Consider the following 24560-nt stretch of genomic DNA (forward strand, 5'->3'; position numbering starts at 1 on the left):
AATGAGTCTGGCTTATATAGTTTTTAAGCTCCTCTCCAGCATTCTTAGATTCCATTATTAAGTAAATTCATGCCAGACTGTGAGTGTCAAATAACCCTGACATCCCAGGAGAAATTATATTTCAAAAGTGCCCTCTTCTTGTTAGCCCAGATTAATTTACTCATGAGGTCACTCAATCTTTTATATATTTATTCAACAGATATTTGTGAAGTATTTTCTAAGGTCGGGGGATGCATGGGTCAGTATACCTGGTATCATGAAGCTTAATATGTAATAAGAATATAGACAAGTACATAGGTATTTGTAAACAAGTGTGATATTACTGTAGGAAAAGTACAGGAATCAATTAGCCATGCTTCAAAGATAACAGTGTAGATGAGGTCTTATCTGGAGGAGTATTTAATTATAGTTATGACTAAAGCAATTTTTAGACATTTTATTATATCAATTTTTATTGAATTTCATCATTATATTCTAATCACATAATACAGATTATAATACATCTAATATAATTTATTTGTATTACATTCATACAAGGAAGGCACAGATACTGGAAAAACATTTTGAAATTTTTTATAAGTACTATTAAAGAGGTGTGTATTATCAATTCATAGGTCTGATATAATGAGAAGTCACATACACACAAATACACACATCTTTGTCTTGGCAAAATGTGCCCTTGTTTGAGTTCCATTAATTATCTCTCAGCAGGAATTTCTGAGTTGTACCTCTCACACTCTTCAGGAAATCCATGACGCTAGTGCCTCCAGTTCCTTTAGTTTCTTGCTGGCATGAAGGAATCACAATGTACTTAGTTACCATTTGTAGGTGATAGTTTCTCAGGGAAACCATAGCTTTCACACACTCATTGTAATCTGCCTGCAGCTCAGTATCACCTTTTGAAAGAACAAATTCACGAACTGAGGGACCTGACTCTAATGAGAGAAGAAATTTCTCGTGAGCTGGTGGCATATATTTTCTCATTTCCTGGAGGAATGTGGCAGCAGATTCTGAAAGAACACGAGAGAGATTAGGTAGAAGAGAAGCCAAAGCATTCCCTCAAACCATGTGAGAAGAAGAGTGGGTAGGAGATCACACATCACCATTGCAGCTTGAGTTTATAACCATCCTATTAATGCTATTGGTCTTGCTATTAGTAATGATAATTATTGTAGTATATGCTTAATGCTGAAAACCACATGAGCTGAACTCGTTCTTTCATGATAAAGTTTTTTTGTGTCCTTTCTTACTTCCCTATTGTATCTGATCCTTCTAAAAAGCTGATGATATAGATAGGGTATATTTAATCTATACCTGACAGATCATGACACTGAGTCCAAGAGAGTTTAAGGGACAATTTTTACATAAATGAGTTAACTAAGAAAAAAAGCATATTTTCACCTATGTCAGTATGTTTCCCTTTGACACTTATGTAGAAGTTTAGGAAAAGAGAGAAAAGTACAAAAGTTCTTACTGGAGCTTCTTCTGCCTGCTCTAAACCCCTAGAAGGAATATAATGAATGCGGTTCATCTTTCACCTTTGGTTCATCTTTAAAATTTGAGCGAATGGGATAGTAAGCCAACCAAGAGCACTGCCAAGCCTCCCCTTATCACTGAGGTCTCCACCTCCCCAACTTCAGTCCCATCCCATTTCAGGTGACTTTCTCTTTCTGAAACTGATCATACAATTTCCAGAACATGTGCTATGGGCTTCACCATTGGGGCCTTATATACATGCCCAAATCTCAAGATTGAGAGGGTGATGAACTTGGGTTTTGGTTCTGGCTTCACTACTTTCTAGCTGGTTAATAAGGAGCCTATCACTTATCCTCTAAAGAAACATAGAAGTTCCTGCTTGGCTGTCTGTGGAATGGGATGATGACAATATAGTCTTGCCTTACTAATTCTTCTACAAGTATCATATAAGGTCAGATGAGATGCTGATTTTTTTAGACATTAGAACACTATTGTATATGAGATGATTATTATTTGTCACTGTCCACTCACCTTCACCAGATTGTTGCTGGATGCCCAGCAGAACGTCAAAGCACTGAAAGATGCTGCTTTGGGCTGCACTGCCCCCCGCATACTCCCTTGGAGTGTCCCAGAAACCTTCATACTTCAGACCCTTTGGCAGTTTGGAGCTGTTTTTCCAACTAGGCCAGGAAGGAAAAAAATAATCACTATTTGGATAATTGCCAAATTTTCTGGTATAAAATCTTATACTAGAGGATGAATGGAAAGTGACATAAGATCAACTTCATTATTCTTCTTCCACACTCCCCTTCCACTCATGTTCATGTTTGAGAAAGACAAAGAACATGGTCTGAGCAAATTTAACAAAAGTATTCTAAAAATGGAATTTTACCGTTGCACTAGCAAAGATCATTCTTTTTTTGTTTGTTTCTAAATGACTACATTTCCGGTTCATACTCCAGTGCATGCTTGGGCAAAGAATAACAGAGAGACAGTCTATTCTTTCTCTATAACATGTATTTTATGATAGGAATTATTTCCTAAACCCAGTGGATAATGGGGACTATCAGTGGGAATTTGATGTGTACTTTATGAGAATTGTTTAAAACAAATTCAAGCGTAAGATTACCTACCCAGACAAGTATATGCGAAGAACATTGTAAAATGTGTTCGGGTCCACATATTCTGTAAAAAAGATGAGGTGTGTTTAATTAAGCAGTTATCAGAACTTTCAGAAGAGATCAGGATATTGTAAACAACTGATAATGGGGTTTGGTTTAGGCTGCAGGAAAGGCATTATGTCAGCCTGTTTAGAACAAGTCCCTGAGAACAAGCTCTCATTCACCTGACCTTTTTGAGGGCAGCCCCCATCTACTCAAAGGGTCTACCATCAACTGACACATAGCTTGGGTCAAAGAACATAGGCCCACCCAAGCCTCCGCTTCAGGAGAGCAATTAAACTGTCAATGTTTCCTTAAAGCTATTTCATCTGCTTACCGATATAACAGATAAACTACTTACATAAGGAAACAAAACTACACAAAATGAAAAGCAGAAAGAAGAGCCTCGGGGGCTCTATGGACACCATCCCCGCATCTCCCTCCCCAAACATTACTAACTTTTCTGATTTAAAGGTCGCTCTTCCTGCCAAGGACGAATCAGTAGTAACTCAAAGCCCAGTGGTACACAATCACATATTGTTAAGGCTGTCCAGCAGGGCACAATTTGTGTGTGTGTGTGTGTGTGTGTGTGTGTAAATCCTTGTTTACATACTTTAGTTATTGCTGTTTTTTGGCTCTTAATTTTGTAATAACTTTTGAGCGCAGTGGCTTTTCTATGTTGTTTTCTTACTTAACTTGTGAAAAGCAGAATTTGTTGGGAGTTCCTATAAAGCAGAGGCTAAGTACTTCAGAACTAAGAACAGGTTTCTCCATGATTTCAGTGAGAGGCAATGACATTATTTACAGTTAAGCAGACCCGGCTTCACAATTTACTACCTGTGTAACCTTGGGCCACTTATCTTATCTCTCCATTAGATTACCTTATCCATAAAATGCACATAATAAAACCTTCCACAGGAAAATATAGTCATTTAGAGAGATAAAGTGAAAACACACCCACTAAGTGAGAGTGTTTTTCTTCCACTTTCTCAACAACTCTAGTCTCAGAAAATCAGAAGCACGTGACTGTGAGCCTTGCATGTCTTTGGGTATACCTACTATTAATATTTTCAAACTCTTTACGGGCTTGCTGCAGAGAAGAAGCTACATAACGCAGTGCTTTTTGCAAAGCATTCCGGTCCTCGTTTTTAACTGCCTTGAATAAATCAGGAATTACCTTAAAAAAAAAAAAAAAAGATGAACATACAAGGTTTCCTAGCACTAAATATTGGCATAGAATAAAATTCTCCTAATTCTTAATCCCTAAATTAAATGTAGGATTTCCACTTTGTTTTTCGGCAGAGTACCCTTTTATTGTTTGACTGATTTCCTTATATTTAATTAAGTTTGGTTTTATTTTTATTTATTTATCATTTAGAGATAAATCTATATAGTTTTATATAGTTTCATTTCTATTTCTAATCATCAAAACCATTAGATTTATGTCATTATATGATCTAGTTTCAGTGCCAAACGGCATTAAAAATGCATCTCTCCTACTAAGGTTTTAAACTTAATTCTAAATATATGGGCCTTTGGGTGCCTGGGTGGCTTAGTGGGTTAAGCATCCAAATCTGGATTTCAGCTCACGTCATGATCTCAGGGTCATGAGATCCAGCCCATCAGGCTCCATGCTGCGCGTGGAGCCTGCTTAAGATTCTTTCTCTCCCTCTGCCCCTTCCCGCTTGTGCTCTCTCTTACTCTAAAATAAATAAGCAAATAAATAAGTAAATGGGTCTTACATTTTTTATTTAGGTGATACACAAAAATAAAATATTTCTACCAGATGTTCACTTACCATCCAATTAAATAATCGAATGCAGTATTTATTTAGTCAAGATATATTTCATGCATAATATAGTTCAGTTACTAAGTGATTGCTCTGCTTATGCAAATAGAGATAAAAATTTGTAGGGATGGACGTACTTTGATTGCAGAAGCAGCTGCTATCTCCACCAATAGTGAAACCAGGAAAAATCCTTTACAGCAGTCTCCACCAGGAAACCAAAACAGAACATCCATGTTCCTAAGAAAATAAGTCAAGGAAGTCAAGAATTTAACAATAATACTGGTGTATTTGAGTGCTTTGTAGTTTTCAAGTATTTTTATTCCATTCTAGTTTCAAAAACATCTTGTGCGGTAAGTATGACAGGTTTTACTATCTATGTTACATTGTTGGGAATATGAGTGTTAGGTCCATTGTCTAAGATCTAACAGTAGGGTAAGTTGGGACTTGAAATTCCGTTTTAGAATTTAGGACTAGAAATACCAAGACCATTTCTGTTTTTATTCTCTCATTAATTTTTCACATGCATATACATTACTGTATTTGTATATTTATACATACTCAGTGCTTATAGAGACAATTGTGAGGTATAATTTTAAGTAGTCTTTTGGCTTTAAATAAATATATTTATGTCCATATTTTTGTCTGTGAACCTGATTCAATTTTTCAGTGGTTTAACTGCTTTACAATGAATTTGGGAAATGCAAATAACTGATTAGACCCTAGTTTCTTTCTTTTTTTTTTTAAAGACTTATTTATTTGAAAGAGAGATAAATAGAAAGAGACAGCTCAAGCAGTGGTAGAGGCAGAGGGAAAGAGAAAATCTCAGGCAGACTCTGCCCTGTGTGTGGAGCCCTATGTGGGGCTAGATCCCAGAACCCATGAGATCAAGACTTTAGCTGAAACCAAGAGTCAGACATGTAACAGTCTGAGCCACCCAGGTGCCCCCCCCCCATTTTCTCTTTTATTGTAGTTTTGCACTAGTGCAAACAAGGTCTCAATACCTGTAGATCTATAAATTCATGGTAGTTAAATTCACGGTCTCTGAAGTCAGTCCATTTCTGCAACTTAACTTGCTGCGTGACATGTTTCTGCCTCAGTGTTCTCATCTTTAAAATGAGACTGATGATATCATCCTCTCATTTAAAAACCTTCCATGGATTCCCATTGATTTTAAGATACTACTTAAACCCCTCATCATAGCCAAAAGTGCTATGTAATCTTTCTGCTACATTTATTTCTCCATCCCTTTTCTACTACGTCCATCTGTCACTACTTATCAATGACACTAGCCTTCCTTCAATTCCGATAATGCAACACAATTTCCATTACTTTGAGGCCTTCACTCTTGCTGTTTCCTCCACTATGAACACTCATCTTTTCCTTCTAGCTAATTCCTTCCTACTACTCTTTGGAACTCAGCTTAAATAACTCACTACAGGGATTCCTTATTCATCCCTTTCATTTAGTTGGAGTTCCCAGAACTTTACCCTCTTACTCTCCTCTTAATTATAAAGAAATTTACATAATTTTCCTATATCTGCTTTCCTCACCAGGGCAGGATTATTCCTAGGATATTTACCTTTGTTTCCCTAGCTCCTAGCCCCTGCTTGATATGTAAACTCAAAATGGTAAGGATTGGGTCAAAAAGAACAGGTTTATGTATCTGGGCTCTGTGGTCATTAAGTCAAAGACACACAGATGTATATGTATTTTGCATTTATGCATATTAATTGCATTTTTATATATGCAAGTGCTATTTTTGTATATATCTATAGCTATAATATCAAGCAGACACAGTCCTATCACAGTCATAGAGCTAGTTAAGTATTGGAATTATTTGCTCTTTAAACAATTACTTATTTTTTGCCTGAATTCAATTTGGTCTTTTAAAAAGTACATTTAGAGGATATTGATAAACCTATACTCACTTTGAATAACAATTCTTATAATAAAGTAAGAAGCAAATACTTACTCATAAGTCATGGGCCTTGTGAAAACAGCCATGAAGCAATGGATCAATTAGAAGAGAAAGAGAAAATCAATTTAAATTCAAATAGCTTTGAGTTATTCTTATTCAATTTAATACTACTGAATTATCAAATGTAAGATATAAATAAAAGAGAAAAATATACACATGTGTGGTTTTTAAAAATATCAACTATGCATTGCAAACACTTTAGGACTTTGTAAGTAAAAAAAATAAATATTCAAGGAACACACATGGTCAGTCAAAACCAGTTGCTACTAATAACCTTTTTTTAAATTTATATTCAATTAGCCAACATATAGTACATCATTAGTTTCAGATGTAGAATTCAGAAGTTCATCAGTTGCATATAACACCCAGTGCTCATTATATCAAGTGCCCTCCTTAATGCCCATCACCCAGTTACCCCAACCCCTCACACTCCTCCCTTCCAGCAACCCTCAGTTTGTTTCCTATAGTTAAGAGTCTCTCCTGGTTTGTCTCCTTCTCCGATAACTTTCCATTCTTTTCTAGATCAAACCCTTTCGGTTTACAGTTTGCTGTCTACAGTATTCCTCTGCAGATACACACCCAGAGTCCTGGGGCACCAGAAGTCTCGGGTCCCTTTATTGTAACAGATCACATTGCTTAAAGGAGAGGAGGGGCCTTGATCCTCAGCAGATGGCATTGAAGGCCCAGGCATTGCAATCTCACCTCTTGAAAATGTGTCAATTCTTTAACTTAATTGAATAGTTAAAAAACAAATTTGTAGAATCTCAAAAACATATTAAGGAAAGCCAGACACAAAAAGAGTACATACTCTATAATCTCATTAATATGAAATACAATATCAGAAAAAATTAATTTTTAATATGACAAATCAGAATAGGTTTACTTGGATGTAGAGGAGAAAACTGAATGAGCCACAGAGGTGATATTCTGTATCTTGCTTAGAGCTAACCCTGCATATAGAACAGGCAAAATCAACAAACTGAACAGTTAGGTTGGTGCACTTCACAACTTTCTTTTTTTTTTTAATTAATTAATTAATTTATTTTTTATTTTATTTATTTTTTCAGTGTAACAGTATTCATTGTTTTTGCACAACACCCAGTGCTCCATGCAATACGTGCCCTCCCTATTACCCACCACCTGGTTCCCCCAACCTCCCACCCCCGCCCCTTCAAAACCCTCAGGTTGTCTTTCAGAGTCCATAGTCTCTTATGGTTCGCCTCCCCTTCCAATTTCCCTCAACTTCCTTCCCCGAAATAAGTCAAGCAGAAAGAGTCAAGTATCATATGGTTTCACTTATTTGTGGAGCATAACAAATAACACAACTTTCTTTTATATATTTTTAGTTATATGCCAGCAAAAGAAATCATACCCCCCAAACAGAGAAGAAAGCTGTACTGCCGAAAATTAAACCAGTGACTAGCGCCCTATTGATTAAAATAGCATGCACTTCTTTAGTTTTTGTTATAATCACAGTTCACATACCCATTGGGATCCTTTTTCTTCCAGTTTGCCAAGACACAGTCTGCATAAACCAGAATAGGAGGCAGACCCAGCTTCTCAGAGAGTTCACAGTAAGGAACAGCAATATTCTTTGGCAGGACCTAATGAAAACACAAAATTTAGTATTAACCTTTGGAGTGTCTTACATTTTCGTCTTTCTGCTACCTCTTTTCCTGCTACCATTCCAACTACTCTATTAGTGCCAAAACATGAGCTGTTCATCACGGCACTCTGAAACAAAACAATCATAATTTTCCCTTCCTCGTTTCATAACTTAGTCCTAATAATCATTAAATGTTTATGTTTTAGATGTGGGTTGTGTACATAATCTAGTCAGAGAAAAAGGAGGTAGAGGGTACAAGGATCAAGGATGCATCCTTGACTTTCTAATGGCCTGGAGTTACTTGTAGTCATTTATTTATTCATGCATCCATCCCATGAATATTTGTTAGGCAGTTCCTCTATGTGAGGAGCTCTTTGTCAACAGGCAATACAAGAATAAAGTCAATTGTCTTCAAGAAACTCAAAGTCACTTGTAATTAAGACTTTGGGATATGATACATAGTAAAAGGGTAAGTGGTTGGCTGCCCTTCAGCGCAGCGCTGACAGAAACCCTCTCCTGGATGATTTTTTAGAGTGACGTTGGGGCTCATCCTTGAAGACTTGCTTGTGTCAGCAGAAGGAATCCCCTTTAGCCTTCTTTTCTGTTTCCATGCGAGTATACCAAGTGGACTGATACTCGGCTCTTTCACTCACCCTTCCTCAGAGGAGGTATAGAGGCTTATCTAACCATTGAGTGTGGGAGTGGGACTGCTGCTCAGCCGACTTTGTCTTCAACTCTTTTTTCCTGAGCCTATTACTCTGGATCTGCTCTGTGCCTGGCCACACTCTAAAAGGCTCCTACCCCCATGGGCAATCCCGATGGGTAAATGCTTTCCTAGCAGGCCCATTGTCACCACACATGCAAGCCATATTTTCCAACTATGTTTCCAACATATTTTCCAATATGACTTCTATTAGTCATAATGCTGACCTTTTATTCTTTATCTCCCTGACTTCCTCATCTAACTATCATTTGGTTTATAACTAGATGGTCCCATATAGTAATTAAGGTCACCCTTGTCATCAGCAGCTGATGGTTGGAATATTTGTATCCAACCAGGCAAAGGACAGGGATGTGTAGCTCATCTGGAGCTGTGGGCAGTGGGATTGCAATGGTAGAGGCGGTATGATGATGAGGTCCTCTCCACAGTTCTGCAAGACTCATGGGAGCTATAACCTAAGCGGCTCTGTATTAACTGAATACACCTGGAGATGATGGCTTAACAAAGAGAACAAAATGTTAGAAGGAAAAACATTGGCTATCAAAGTGACACCTGGATGTGTGCTTCCCGGTGCAGAGCTTGTGCCTCTGGGAATTGAAATATTTTGGTTTGCAACTGATTTGCTTGTTTCAAAGGAAATTTTTTGCTCTTTCTGAATTAAAGAAAAGATCAAAGGGAAACAAAAGGAAAGTTGCTTAATTAAAAAGTTAATGTGAAATGACTTGGGAAAAAGAAATGTTCAAACACATCTTATTCTATTAGAGACATGCAGTTACTAAGAAACTCAGATGCTAGTTTCTAGCCCAATCTGAGGAAAATTGTGCCTTATATTGATGTATCTTATTTTTTATCCATTTACTTTTCTTTCCTACAGTTTCCTCACTTAAATATATTTGTTGCTGGCTTCTGAAATCCGTTTTTTTTTTTTGACATTTTAAATTTATTTATTTATTTTTTTCAGCGTAACAGTATTCATTGTTTTTGCACAACACCCAGTGCTCCATGCAATACGTGCCCTCCTCAGCATAATCAATTCCAGTCCCGTCCATGTTGCTACAAAAGTTGGGTATTCATCCTTTCTTTTTTTTTTTTTTATAAACATATAATGTATTTTTATCCCCAGGGGCACAGGTCTGTGAATCACCAGGTTTACACACTTCACAGCACTCACGAAATCCTTTTTGGAATAACGTAGTATATAAAAACTAGATACATTGAAAATATATTTCCATGTTTTGTTTTATAACTCTGACTTCAGTCTCATAAATTTATTGTCTTTTGATTAACCCATTACACTCTGGTCTCCATATTTTTTGCTGATTCTTTCTTTCTCTTTTCTGCTCCTCTCCTCTTTGGGTTAGCTCTACCAATCTTTCAAAAAGTAGTTCAGGGAGGGGAGGAGTCAAGATGGCGGAGAAGTAGCAGGCTGAAACTACATCAGGTAGCAGGAGATCAGCTCGATAGCTTATCTAAACACTGCAAACACCTACAAATCCAATGGGAGATCGAAGAGAAGAAGAACAGCAACTCTAGAAACAGAAAATCAACCACTTTCTGAAAGGTAGGACTGGCAGAGAAGTGAATCTAAAACGACGTGAAGATAGACCGTGGGGGGAGGGGCCGGCTCCCGGCAAGCGGCGGAGCAACGGAGCACAAAATCAGGACTTTTAAAAGTCTGTTCCACTGAGCGACATTGCTCCAGAGGCTAAACCAGGGTGAAGCCCACACGGGGTCAGCGTGGCCCCAGGTCCCGCAGGGTCACAGAAGGATCGGGGTTGTCGGAGTGTCGCAGAGCTCGCAGGTATTAGAACAGAGAAGCCAGCTACAGAGACAGAGCCGAGGACTGAACTCTCAGCTCGGGGTTACCTTGAACTGGTCGTGGGCTGGGTGAGCTCGGAGCGCGGCTGGAGGCTGGGGATACAGGAGTGATTGGGTGCTGTCCTCTGGGGGCACACTGAGGAGTGGGGCCCCGGGCTCTCAACTCCTCCGGGCCGGAGACTAGGAGGCCGCCATTTTCATTCCGTCCTCCGGAACTCTACGGAAAGCATTCAGGGAACAGAAGCTCCCAAAAGCGAACCCGAGCCGATTACTTAGTCCGGCCGCCGGTAAGGGCGGTGCAATCCCGCCTCGGGCAAAGACACTTGAGAGTCACTACAACAGGCCCCTCCCCCAGAAGATCAACAAAATATCCAGCCAGGACGAAGTTCATCTATCAAGGAAAGTAGGTTCAACTCCTAGGAAAGCAGCGCAATTCCAGAGGAGGAGAAAGCAAAGCACGGAACTCATGGCTTTCTCCCCATGATTCGTTAGTCTTGCGGCTACTTCAATTTTTTTTTCTTTTTTCTTTTTTCAATTTTTTTTCTTTTTTCTTCTTCTGCTAAATTTTTTAAAACTTTTACCCTTTTCTTTTTTAACGTTTTTTGACTAGTTTATCTAAATATATATATTTTTTCTTTCTTTTTTATATCTTTTCTTTATTTGTTTTATTTTTTAAATTTTTTTTTTCTGAACCTCTTTCTATCCCCTTTCTCCCCCCCCACAATTTGGGGTCTCTTCTCATTTGGTTACAGCGCATTTTTCTGGGGTCTTTGCCACCCTTTTAGTATTTTATTTGCTCCTTCATATCCTCTTATCTGGACAAAATGACAAGGCGGAAAAAATCACCACAAACAAAAGAACAAGAGACAGTACCGAAGGCTAGGGACCTAATCAACACAGACATTGGTAATATGTCAGATCAAGAGTTCAGAATGATGATTCTGAACGTTATAGCCAGGCTCGAAAAAGGCATGGAAGATATTAGAGAAACCCTCTCTGGAGATATTAAAGCCCTTTCTGGAGAAATTAAAGAACTAAAGTCTAACCAAGTTGAAATCAAAAAAGCTATCAAGGCTCTCACTGCTAGGATAAATGAGGCAGAAGAAAGAATTAGTGATATAGAAGACCAAATGACAGAGAATAAAGAAGCCGAACAAAAGAGGGACAAACAGCTACTGGACCATGAGGGGAGAATTCGAGAGATAAGTGACACCATAAGACGAAACAACATTAGAATAATTGGGATTCCAGAAGAAGAAGAAACAGAGAGGGGAGCAGAAGGTCTATTGGAGAGAATCATTGGAGAGAATTTCCCTAATATGGCAAAGGGAACAAGCATCAAAATCCAGGAGGTGCAGAGAACCCCCCTCAAAGTCAACAAGAATAGGTCAACACCCCGTCAACTAATAGTAAAATTTACAAGTCTTAGTGACAAAGAGAAAATCCTGAAAGCAGCCCGAGAAAAGAAGTCTGTAACATACAATGGTAAAAATATTAGATTGGCAGCAGACTTATCCACAGAGACCTGGCAGGCCAGAAAGAGCTGGCATGATATATTCAGAGCACTAAACGAGAAAAACATGCAGCCAAGAATACTCTATCCAGCTAGGCTATCATTGAAAATAGAAGGAGAGATAAAAAGCTTCCAGGACAAACAAAAACTGAAAGAATTTGCAAACACCAAACCAGCTCTCCAGGAAATATTGAAAGGGGTCCTCTAAGCAAAGAGAGAGCCTAAAAGTAGTAGATCAGAAAGGTACAGAGACAATATACAGTAACAGTCACCTTACAGACTAATAACGGCACTAAATTCATATCTCTCAATAGTTACCCTGAATGTTAATGGGCTAAATGCCCCAATCAAAAGACACAGGGTATCAGAATGGAGAAAAAAACAAAACCCATCTATAAGTTGCCTACAAGAAACTCATTTTAGACGTGAAGACACCTCCAGATTTAAAGTGAGGGTGTGGAAAACAATTTACCATGCTAATGGGCATCAAAAGAAAGCTGGGGTGGCAATCCTTATATCAGATCAATTAGATTTTCAGCCAAAGACTATAATAAGAGATGAGGAAGGACACTATATCCTACTCAAAGGGTCTGTCCAACAAGAAGATCTAACAATTTTAAATATCTATGCCCCTAACGTGGGAGCAGCCAACTATATCAACCAATTAATAACAAAATCAAAGAAACACATCAATAATAATACAATAATAGTAGGGGACTTGAACACTCCCCTCACTGAAATGGACAGATCATCCAAGCCAAAGATCAACAAGGAAATAAAGGCCTTAAATGACACACTGGACCAGATGGACATCACAGATCTATTCAGAACATTTCATCCCAAAGCAACAGAATACACATTCTTCTCTAGTGCACATGGAACCTTCTCCAGAATAGATCACATCCCGGGTCACAAATCAGGTCTCAACCGGTATCAAAAGATTGGGATCATTCCCTGCATATTTTCAGACCACAATGCTCTGAAGCTAGAACTCAATCACAAGAGGAAAGCTGGAAAGAACCCAAATACATGGAGACTAAACAGCATCCTTCTAAAGAATGAATGGGTCGGGGCGCCTGGGTGGCTCAGTGGGTTAAGCCGCTGCCTTCGGCTCAGGTCATGATCTCAGGGTCCTGGGATCGAGTCCCGCATCGGGCTCTCTGCTCGGCGGCGAGCCTGCTTCCCTCTCTCTCTCTGCCTGCCTCTCTGTCTACTTACGATCTCTCTCTGTCAAATTAAAAAAAAAAAAAAAAAAGAATGAATGGGTCAACCAGGAAATTAAAGAAGAACTGAAAAAATTCATGGAAACAAATGATAATGAAACACAACAGTTCAAAATCTATGGGACACAGCAAAGGCAGTCCTGAGAGGAAAATATATAGCGGTACAAGCCTTTCTCAAGAAACAAGAAAGGTCTCAAGTACACAACCTAACCATACACCTAAAGGAGCTGGAGAAAGAACAAGAAAGAAACCCTAAACCCAGCAGGAGAAGAGAAATCATAAAGACCAGAGCAGAAATCAATGAAATAGAAACCAAAAAAAACAATAGAAAAAATCAATGAAACTAGGAGCTGGTTCTTTGAAAGAATCAATAAGATTGATAAACCCCTGGCCAGACTCATCAAAAAGAAAAGAGAAAGGACCCAAATAAATAAAATCATGAATGAAAGAGGAGAGATCACAACTAACACCAAAGAAATATAGACAATTATAAGAACATACTATGAGCAACTCTACGCCAACAAATTGGACAATCTGGAAGGAATGGATGCATTCCTAGAGACATATAAACTACCACAACTGAACCAGGAAGACATAGATAACCTGAACAGGCCCATAACCAGTAAGGAGATTGAAACAGTCATCAAAAATCTCCAAACAAACAAAAGCCCAGGGCCAGACGGATTCCCAGGGGAATTCTACCAAACATTTAAAGAAGAACTCATTCCTATTCTCCTGAAACTGTTCCAAAAAATAGAAATGGAAGGAAAACTTCCAAACTCATTTTATGAGGCCAGCATCACCTTGATCCCAAAACCAGACAAGGATCCCACCAAAAAAGAGAACTACAGACCAATATCCTTGATGAACACAGACGCAAAAATTCTCGCCAAAATACTAGCCAATAGGATTCAACAGTACATTAAAAGGATTATTCACCACGATCAAGTGGGATTTATTCCAGGGCTGCAGGGTTGGTTCAACATCCGCAAATCAATCAATGTGATAGAACACATTAATAAAAGAAAGAACAAGAACCATATGATACTCTCCATAGATGCTGAAAAAGCATTTGACAAAGTACAGCATCCCTTCCTGATCAAAACTCTTCAAAGTGTAGGGATAGAGGGCACATACCTCAATATTATCAAAGCCATCTATGAAAAACCCACCACAAATATCATTCTCAATGGAGAAAAACTGAAAGCTTTTCCGCTAAGGTCAGGACCACGGCAGGGATGTCCATTATCACCACTGCTATTCAACATAATACTAGAAGTCCTAGCTTCAGCAATCAGACAACAAAAAGAAATTAAAGGCATCCAAATCGGCAAAGAAGAAGTCAAACTATCACTCTTCGCAGATGATATGATACTATATGTGGAAAACCCAAAAGACTCCACTCCAAAACTGCTAGAACTTGTACAGGAATTCAGTAAAGTGTCAGGATATAAAATCAATGCACAGAAATCAGTTGCATTTCTGTACACCAACAACAAGACAGAAGAAAGAGAAATTAAGGAGTCAATCCCATTTACAATTGCACCCAAAACTATAAGATACCTAGGAATAAGCCTAACCAAAGAGGCTAAGAATCTATACACAGAAAATTATAAAGTACTCATGAAAGAAATTGAGGAAGACACAAAGAAATGGAAAAATGTTCCATGCTCCTGGATTGGAAGAATAAATATTGTGAAAATGTCCATGCTACCTAAAGCAATCTACACATTTAATGCAATCCCTATCAAAATACCATCCATTTTTTTCAAAGAAATGGAACAAAGAATCCTCAAATTCATATGGAACCAGAAAAGACCTCGAATAGCCAAAGGAATATTGAAAAAGAAAGCCAAAGTGGGTGGCATCACATTTCCGGACTTCAAGCTCTATTACAAAGCTGTCATCATCAAGACAGCATGGTACTGGCACAAAAACAGACACATAGATCAGTGGAACAGAATAGAGAGCCCAGAAATCGACCCTCAACTCTATGGTCAACTAATCTTCGACAAAGCAGGAAAGAATGTCCAATGGAAAAAAGACAGCCTCTTCAATAAATGGTGCTGGGAAAATTGGACAGCCACATGCAGAAAAATGAAATTGGACCACTTCCTTACACCACACACGAAAATAGACTCAAAATGGATGAAGGACCTCAATGTGAGAAAGGAATCCATCCAAATCCTTGAGGAGAATGCAGGCAGCAACCTCTTCGACCTCAGCCGTAGCAACATCTTCCTAGGAACATCGGCAAAGGCAAGGGAAACAAGGGCAAAAATGAACTATTGGGATTTCATCAAGATCAAAAGCTTTTGCACAGCAAAGGAAACAGTTAACAAAACCAAAAGAGAACTGACAGAATGGGAGAAGATATTTGCAAACGACATATCAGATAAAGGGCTAGTATCCAAAATCTATAAGGAACTTAGCAAACTCAACACCCAAAGAACAAACAATCCAATCAAGAAATGGGCAGAGGACATGAACAGACATTTCTGCAAAGAAGACATCCAGATGGCCAACAGACACATGAAAAAGTGCTCCATGTCACTCGGCATCAGGGAAATACAAATCAAAACCACAATGAGATACCACCTCACACCAGTCAGAATGGCTAAAATTAACAAGTCAGGAAATGAGAGATGCTGGCGAGGATGCGGAGAAAGGGGAACCCTCCTCCACTGTTGGTGGGAATGCAAGCTGGTGCAACCACTCTGGAAAACAGCATGGAGGTTCCTCAAAATGTTGAAAATTGAACTACCCTATGACCCAGCAATTGCACTACTGGGTATTTACCCTAAAGATACAAACGTAGTGATCCGAAGGGGCACGTGTACCGGAATGTTTATAGCAGCAATGTCTACAATAGCCAAACTATGGAAAGAACCTAGATGTCCATCAACAGATGAATGGATAAAGAAGAGGTGGTATATATACACAATGGAATACTATGCAGCCATCAAAAGAAATGAAATCTTGCCATTTGCGACGACGTGGATGGAACTTGAGGGTATCATGCTTAGTGAAATAAGTCAATTGGAGAAAGACAACTATCATATGATCTCCCTGATATGAGGACGTGGAGATGTAACATGGGGGGTTAGGGGGATAGGAGAAGAATAAATGAAACAAGATGGGATTGGGAGGGAGACAAACCATAAATGACTCTTAATCTCACAAAACAAACTGGGGGTTGCTGGGGGGAGGGGGATTGGGAGAGGGGGAGGGGGCTATGGACATTGGGGAGGGGAGGCGAACCATAAGAGACTATGGACTCTGAAAAACAACCTGAGGGTTTTGAAGGGTCAGGGGTGGGAGGTTGGGGGAACAGGTGGTGGGTAATAGGGAGGGCACGTTTTGCATGGAGCACTGGGTGTTGTGCAAAAACAATGAATACTGTTATGCTGAAAAAAATAAAAATGGGGAAAAAAAAAAGTAGTTCAGGTCCCACTTCTTCCTTCCCACTTTCATTATTATACCAACTACTCTTTAGCTATTCTGGGCTCTTGTGCTTCTGCACCTAGCACAGGCTGCCTTTGTTATTGATGATCTTTCTATACAATGCTTACACATTTAGCTAGGCTCAGATTTGAGCAAGTCTAGTGAGGCTGAGTGCTTAGGTTGTCAGGCTATCTTATACCTTTATGTCTTCAAAAATCTAGACATGATAGTTTAATGATTATAAAGAAATATAAGATGTTCCCATGATTATGCAGAGCAGCTTTTTCCTTTTGTTCAGATATCAGGGGATAACACATCACATAGGTGGACAGTATGTGTTGTTGTATATTTAAACAGGATGTGGAAAGACAAACAAGGTAACATTCCAGTTACTTTTGTCAAGCAGGGAAAAAAATCTTCCCTAAATGGCAGAAGGTGCTTCTGGAATCTATTTTATCTCTTTGTTGCTTAAAGAGTCAGTATTACAGTCTGCACTGATTTCATGAAATTAGAATTGTCAGATAAAATACAAGATGATATTATTTTAAATCTAAAGTTATCTACTGTTCACGAGAGTAGAGTGAAACCCATACATTCTTCCGTGTTGACGGATGTAAGATAGCACTTTAATATTAAGAAAAGCCATAATATGTTCACATCTCCCAAAACTCATTAACAGAGAAAACATTTCATATTCAAATATATTGATTATGGTATCATTTACAATGGTAAAATATTAAAAACAAGTACAGAATAAATGAAGTTCAGGAACTCAGTAAAAAACTATAAAGTGATTTCAAATGATGATTAGAAGGACTGTGTACTAACTAAGAAATGCTTACGGTATACTTTCAGAGAAAGATACAGAACATACATCTATATACACAGGATAGAGCAAGTGTGTTTCATAAGTAAGAGATTAAAAATCCAATAATGATAGCAGTTGGATATTAAATCAGTGAATGATTATTTTCCTTTTTATTTTTCTCCTGTTATCCAAGCATCACAAAATCTAGCTATAATACTTTCAGAATGTTTTTACATTCAATTGGATATAAATTGTCATGTAGCATAAGAAATATCAAAAAAATCTCCAAACCTCTCGAACATCTTTGTCACCTTGATTCCACACATATGCCATGGTGATATACCCCAGGGTCAGATGTGCAAGGCGCTGTGACTTGTGATCTTTGAGGCCATCAATACTGTGAATTTGTAACTGAAAATAAAAGAGGTTGAACTCAAATCGATATGGGTGATAGCGCAGCTTCAAAGCCAGGTTAAAAATGTTAAGAAGCTATCATAGGAGTAATGTAATGTAATGTAATGCTTTTCCAGACCTGGTCAACTCTTTCCCGTAGTTTATTTTTTTCAATCAGTTCTGGTAGATTCTTAGCGATGGAAATCCATTCATCATAAGGCGGAGGTAGCTTCTCCTGAAAAAAAAAGAAAGGGGACTTTTATGTAGTAGCAAAAGTTTTTACAAAATAGTTTTTCTTCTGACTGATAGTCTATCTTGCCTCTAGATCTGTTCTGTGCAATACTGTCCTGTCACACACTTACCTGTCCAGTAACTCCAGTCCCTGCATTGCCACCTGCACACCCAGGGCTCACAACCTTCTTTTTCTCTTCTCAAGCGCTTTCACCTGCCTCTTTTTCACAGTTCATCTCAAAAGGTCCGCTAAAATCATCCTGATTATTCCTTGTAGACCCAATTGTGCATCCTATGTATTATACCTTTACACTGTTAAGTAATTTATTGTTATCTGCTATTTATTTTTTCTTCCTGGCTAAATTAAAAATTTTTTTGAATGGAAGAAAAATGAGATTTTTTTTTTTTAGATGTCAGCAACAGACTAGGCATTTTGCTCAATAAATATTTAAATGTTATAATGACCAAAAATGTTGATTGTTATCTCCATTTCATAAATAAGGAAAGCAAAGCTCAGTTTATGAAGTTGTTTTGAATACGTAGTTTATTGTCATTGAATGTATAAGTATTTCCAGCTTTGAAAAATCAATGCTCTTTTAAAATCCCACTATCTGAGGGCAAGGATTTTATCATGCTTTTAATTTTCTATTTCTCACAGAACCTGGGACGATACTGGACATGTAGGAAATGCTGTATATTTCCATATTGATTGTCTGCTTTGGTACTATAGGCTTATATTTCATCCAGTAAGTGCAAATAAAAGCCAAACAAAAGTGTCTCCTTGGATCTTATTATATTTTTACTTTCATCTCAAGGGAAAACATGTAACAAAGACCTAGATAACACCCTGAAATGAGATTCAGATCTCTGCACAACTTCCCATATGCTCTTTCCCCATTCCTCCTTCATTAAGCTATTTCCAGACTTGTCCTTGAGGTCATCAGTTCTGAACTATGGAGACATAGCAAAATTAGATGAACTCAAACCAACGTAGATGAAGTTTTAAGCTACAAAACAAAGTTAATATTATAAGTAAGTTATAAGACAAAAAGGCAAATGTAACATAAAATTCAAACATTTTCACAGGCTGCAGGTAACTGAAGAGTCTTTGTCTCTGTCAGGGCAGATTTTTAACAATGAAAGATCCAAGCACTAGATAGTCACTTTTCTTGTTTCTCTGAATTTTTCTCCCTATCCACAAAAAATGCTATCATCTAGTGTTTTTAGTAATACATATATCTTTTTGTTTTGTTTTGTCTTCTGCCATGTAACACAACTGAATTTTTGGTTGTTACTATTTTCCCCAAATGATGGATTTTTTTTTTTTTGGCTATATATCATGATTAGCCTCTTATTTGACAGAACTATCAACAGATGTAAAATTCAATCAATAATAACTTCTGGTTCAGGGATGCCTGGTTGTTTTGTAAGTTAAGCATCTGCTTTCAGCTCAGGTCATGATCCTAGGGTTCCAAGATCGAGGCCCACATTGGGCTCCTTGCTCAGTGAGGAACCTCCTTTTCTCTCTGCCTACTGCTCCCTCTGTTTGTGCTCTCTCTCTCAAATAAATAAATAAATAAAATCTTTATATATATATATATATATATATATATATATATAAAGATATATAAGAAGTGTATATACACACACACACACACAATTCTGGTTCGGAGGGTGCTTAAATGGTATAATATAAATCAGTGAAAAATAACGCAGCAGGTCATTCAACTACTGCTAGATTATAGAATGTATTTTGTAGAATTAGAAGATATATCATTTTCCTTTGTAATAGAAAGATAATAGACTTTATGAGGTGAAATGGACCTTTTTGAGTTTATAATTTCAAGGAAAGATCTTCAGTGAAGAAATAAAAATAGGTCCTAATTTATTTTTCTTGTTTCAGGACATGATCTAACTTCCTAAGCATCTTAAGTAGCAACATTATTTTTTTTTAAGATTTTATTTATTTATTTGACAGACAGAGATCACAAGTAGGCAGAGAGAGAGGAAGGGAAACAGGCTCCCCATTGAGCAGAGAGCCCGATGCGGGGCTCGATCCCAAGACTCTGGGATCATGACCTGAGCTGAAGGCAGAGGCTTTAACCCACTGAGCCACCCAGGTGCCCCACAATATTATTTTTTAAACAGTTCAGGAAGGGTTTTGCTTTGCTTTGGTTTGGGGGTTTTATCCCTTGGAATCTGTTCTAGAGCTCTCCATAACTACCATAATTGTCTTTTTTTTTTTTAAAGATTTTATTTATTTATTTGACAGACAGAGATTACAAGTAGACACAGAAGCAGGCAGAGAGAGAGGGGGAAGCAGGTTCCCTGCTGAGCAGAGAGCCCAATGCAGGGCTTGATTCCAGGACCCACCCAGGCACCCCAATTGTCTTAATTTTAAGAGAACTTATTGTGGGGGAAAAATGATATGAGGTTTCACAGTTCCTGAAAATGATTTTTGTTCTTGTACCACTGTACATGTTCAAAACCATCTTATTTTCTCACTTTGGTGTGCTTGAATGAAACAGTAGCAAGTCTGAGTATTAACTGATTTGCAAATATAAGGTAAACTAGGTGCTTTTAGCAATAACATTAAATTAAATTAATAATTTGAAGGGGCATCTGGGTGGGCTAAAGTGGGCTAAAGCCTCCCTTCGGCTCAGGTCATGAACCCAGGGTCCTGGGATCCAGCCCCGCATCGGGCTCTCTGCTCAGCAGGGAGCCTGCTTCCTCCTCTCTCTCTGCCTGCCTCTCTGTCTAGTTGTGATTTCTCTCTGTCAAATAAATAAAATATTTTTTAAAAATTAATAATTCGAAGAGAAGAATAAGATTGGGAGGAAGAATTTGCTTTAGATTTGCCTTTATTATATAAGGATTTACAGGATGTTATTTCTAAGTACAGTCAAATTAGAAAATGTATTTGCTGCATTTAAAGATGCCCTCTAGGGGAACTTGGATGGCTCAGTCAGTTGAGCGTCCGACCCTTGGTTTTAGCTCAGGTCATGATCTCAGCTTAGTGAGATTGAACCCTGTATCAGGCTCTGCACTCAGCAGGGAGTCTGCTTGAGATCGTCTCTCCCTCTGCCCATCCCTCGTTCATTCTCTCGCTCTCTCTCTCTAAGATAAAAGATGTCCTCTGGAATACAGAGTCTGAGCCACAATAAATAGATACATACTTGTATATAGAATTGTCACAATATGCAACTGGTTCTTAGAAATTGCTTGGAATCTCATGAACCTTATTAAACTCAGGAGTGGGGTAGGGGGAAAGTAATGCTTTATGATACCTTCTTCTATTAAGAGAAGCAGCATATTATAATAATTTTAAGATCATTAACTCTGGAGCCAGATTAGTCAGGATCACATTTCATCTCTGTCATTGTTAGCTGTATGAGTTTCGGTAATTACATAAATTCGGCATGACTTAAATTTCTCATCAGGAAAATTTAGGATACCTTTTAGCATGTTTGTAAAGATGAAGTAAAAATATTTGTAAATTGCTTAAAGATGCTTTATAAATATTTGATAATTGAAATAGATAAGATGGTTTTCATGGCATTCTTTGGAATATGACTTAGAAAAATGTAGTTTTAAAGGCAAACGTTTACATGTCTTACTATTTGTAAGCAAGGTTGTAAAAAAAAAGGTAATTTAAGGGCACCTGGGTGGCTCAGTGGGTTAAAGCCTCTGCCTTCGGCTCAGGTCATGATCTCAGGGTCCTGGGATTGAGCCCCGCATCAGGCTCTCTGATCATCTCCCCTGTCTCTCTCTGCCTACTTGTGATCTGTCTGTCAAATAAATAAATAAAATCTTTTTTTTTTAAAAAAGGTAATTTAGACTCATTTGAATCTTATGCTTAGTAACAACACGCACTATTAATACAACAGAAAGTTGCTTGATATATCATCTCAAAAACCTAATTAAAGCAGGCACATATATTTCATTCAGTTTATGCTATATCACCCAAGAAAGGGGGTTCCTTTGAGTCATGGATCATTTATTACTTTGGCTTTTTCAAAATGCCCCCCAAAAATGCAGTTGCATTAAATCAAAAGACTTTGATAGTTTCCTTATCTCATCACTTTCCTTATCTGTGTAAGGTAACTAAAAATTGCATTTAATACTAAATTTCTAGGCAGAAAATTTTAAGTTAAGTATGAATAGTTTATTAAAATCTGCCTCTAATTTTGGCACTGCTTTATCCATTTGTTTAGTAAAAATTACTGAACCACATTTGTTCAATAGAAGTAAACTTGTCCAGGTTAGCAATGATAATAAAACATTTTTGCCCATGTCTCAGTATCCCGTCTTACCAGTGGTTTTGGCAGAGCGAAGCCCACCTCTTCATCTATATGGTATTTTTTGAAAATTTCCTGAGAACTTCCCATAAGAACTGTTTCATTATGTGCCATCCTTGCAGTCTTCTCCTTTGGTCCTTCTCAGTTTGAAGGGGTTTCAGAGCATCTATTTATTATAAAGGTTGCCATAGCCAATGACCACATACTTAACACGTAGGCAGTAAGAAATTACTTCCACTTTTGGAATAGTTTCATTTTCTTTCTTTGTAATTTGATAAACAATAAAACCACAAAAGCATCTCTATTCATCACATGAAGAAACTGAAAGCTTATTTTCTTTTGAAGTATTTATTAATGAGAACATCATCTGTTTACTGCCATCAGGGAAGTCAGAAGGAAACTGAAATAACCAAAACCATGAAAATAGGTAAGCAGAAAAAAACATTTTTTATGGGACCATTTAAATCTTTGAATTAAGATAACAAATTTGACCTAGGCCAAAGTCCTAAACCATCACTTAGTCAGCACTGTCATTGGCTTTTCCTTAAAGTCTCCAGGGTTCTTTGAACGTTTTAGTGCAGCCATGAAAGGCAACCTGTGGTACACTGAACCGAGTGATGACTCCAAACTAGAAAAAAATGGAAACACATGAGGAATTAAGATAGTACTCCCTACACCCCCATTTTCTTACCCAATCTTTTATCTGTGCTTACAGTGATACAGTTCTTTCTTCTTCCTATTCCTTATAAGTCCTTTTTAGGAAGAATTTTCTGCATCTCTCCTATATTTAACTGCTAAGGACTGATGATGAGACAACAGTCTTTCACATTTAGAGAGCTTGTAATGTGTTAAAAGTTTAAATAAAGGATGAAATACTCTGAAAATGTTTCTTTCAAAATGAAAATTAAAACTGCGTTTGGTAAAGGTTTTTGAGGCTGCAGGCAGTTCTGTGGTCCTTAGAGGTATTGTTCAATCTTATTAATGAAGCTGAAGCAAAAGCAGAAACCATATCATTCTTTTTGGTGATCAAAAGGAGAAATTAGTGTTCAGCACATTATAAAAATTCAGTTTTGTAATCTAGCTTATCAGTACTTGAAGTAACTTTTAATGGTGCATGACTTTGCCGTTTAGAATAGCTCTCACACTGTTCTTTCCTCTTAGATCATGGGTTTTCTTTTTTAATAAGTAGTTTTATAAGAATACGGTATCCTTATAATAAAAATAAGAGAAATTGAAACTAAAATTATACAGCAAAGAGAACACTTGGCTAAGCTTCTCGAAAATGAATGATTCATAAGGCTGATATTTCTGAAACCAGGCCCAAGGCAAAAGAAACAAAAAAAGTATCATGTTGGAATAGAGAGCCCAGAAATCGACCCTCAACTCTATGGTCAACTAATCTTCGACAAAGCAGGAAAGAATGTCCAATGGAAAAAAGACAGCCTCTTCAATAAATGGTGCTGGGAAAATTGGACAGCCACATGCAGAAAAATGAAATTGGACCACTTCCTTACACCACACATGAAAATAGACTCCAAATGGATGAAGGACCTCAATGTGAGAAAGGAATCCATCAAAATCCTTGAGGAGAATGCAGGCAGCAACCTCTTCGACCTCAGCCATAGCAACATCTTCCTAGGAACAACAGCGAAGGCAAGGGAAGCAAGGGCAAAAATGAACTATTGGGATTTCATCAAGATCAAAAGCTTTTGCACAGCAAAGGAAACAGTTAACAAAACCAAAAGAGAACTGACAGAATGGGAGAAGATATTTGCAAATGACATATCAGATAAAGGGCTAGTATCCAAAATCTATAAGGAACTTAGCAAACTCAACACCCAAAGAACAAACAATCCAATCAAGAAATGGGCAGAGGACATGAACAGACATTTCTGCAAAGAAGACATCCAGATGGCCAACAGAGACGTGAAAAAGTGCTCCATGTCACTTGGCATCAGGAAAATACAAATCAAAACCACAATGAGATATCACCTCACACCAGTCAGAATGGCTAAAATTAACAAGCCAGGAAATGACAGATGCTGGCGAGGATGCGGAGAAAGGGGAACCCTCCTCCACTGTTGGTGGGAATGCAAGCTGGT

At 37.9% G+C, this 24560-nt stretch overlaps 2 protein-coding genes across 2 annotated transcripts in view; one reads left to right on the plus strand and one right to left on the minus strand.

Moving 5' to 3' along the window:
• Positions 1-24560, plus strand: part of LOC123936669 (A disintegrin and metallopeptidase domain 3-like) — a 219908-nt gene that overhangs the window by 25969 nt on the left and 169379 nt on the right. The window lies entirely within an intron of this gene.
• Positions 422-22680, minus strand: IDO1 (indoleamine 2,3-dioxygenase 1). The gene is made up of 10 exons (XM_045997153.1): positions 22474-22680; positions 18069-18164; positions 17828-17947; positions 7889-8007; positions 6398-6412; positions 4563-4662; positions 3696-3813; positions 2610-2661; positions 2008-2156; positions 422-1010 (listed from the first exon to the last, which is right to left on the minus strand). Exons 1-10 carry the CDS (start codon positions 22570-22572, stop codon positions 694-696), a joined length of 1185 nt encoding a protein of 394 aa, XP_045853109.1. The 5' UTR covers positions 22573-22680; the 3' UTR covers positions 422-693.

This window comes from Meles meles, chromosome 2 (assembly GCF_922984935.1).
Source record: "Meles meles chromosome 2, mMelMel3.1 paternal haplotype, whole genome shotgun sequence".
Taxonomy (NCBI): domain Eukaryota; kingdom Metazoa; phylum Chordata; class Mammalia; order Carnivora; family Mustelidae; genus Meles; species Meles meles.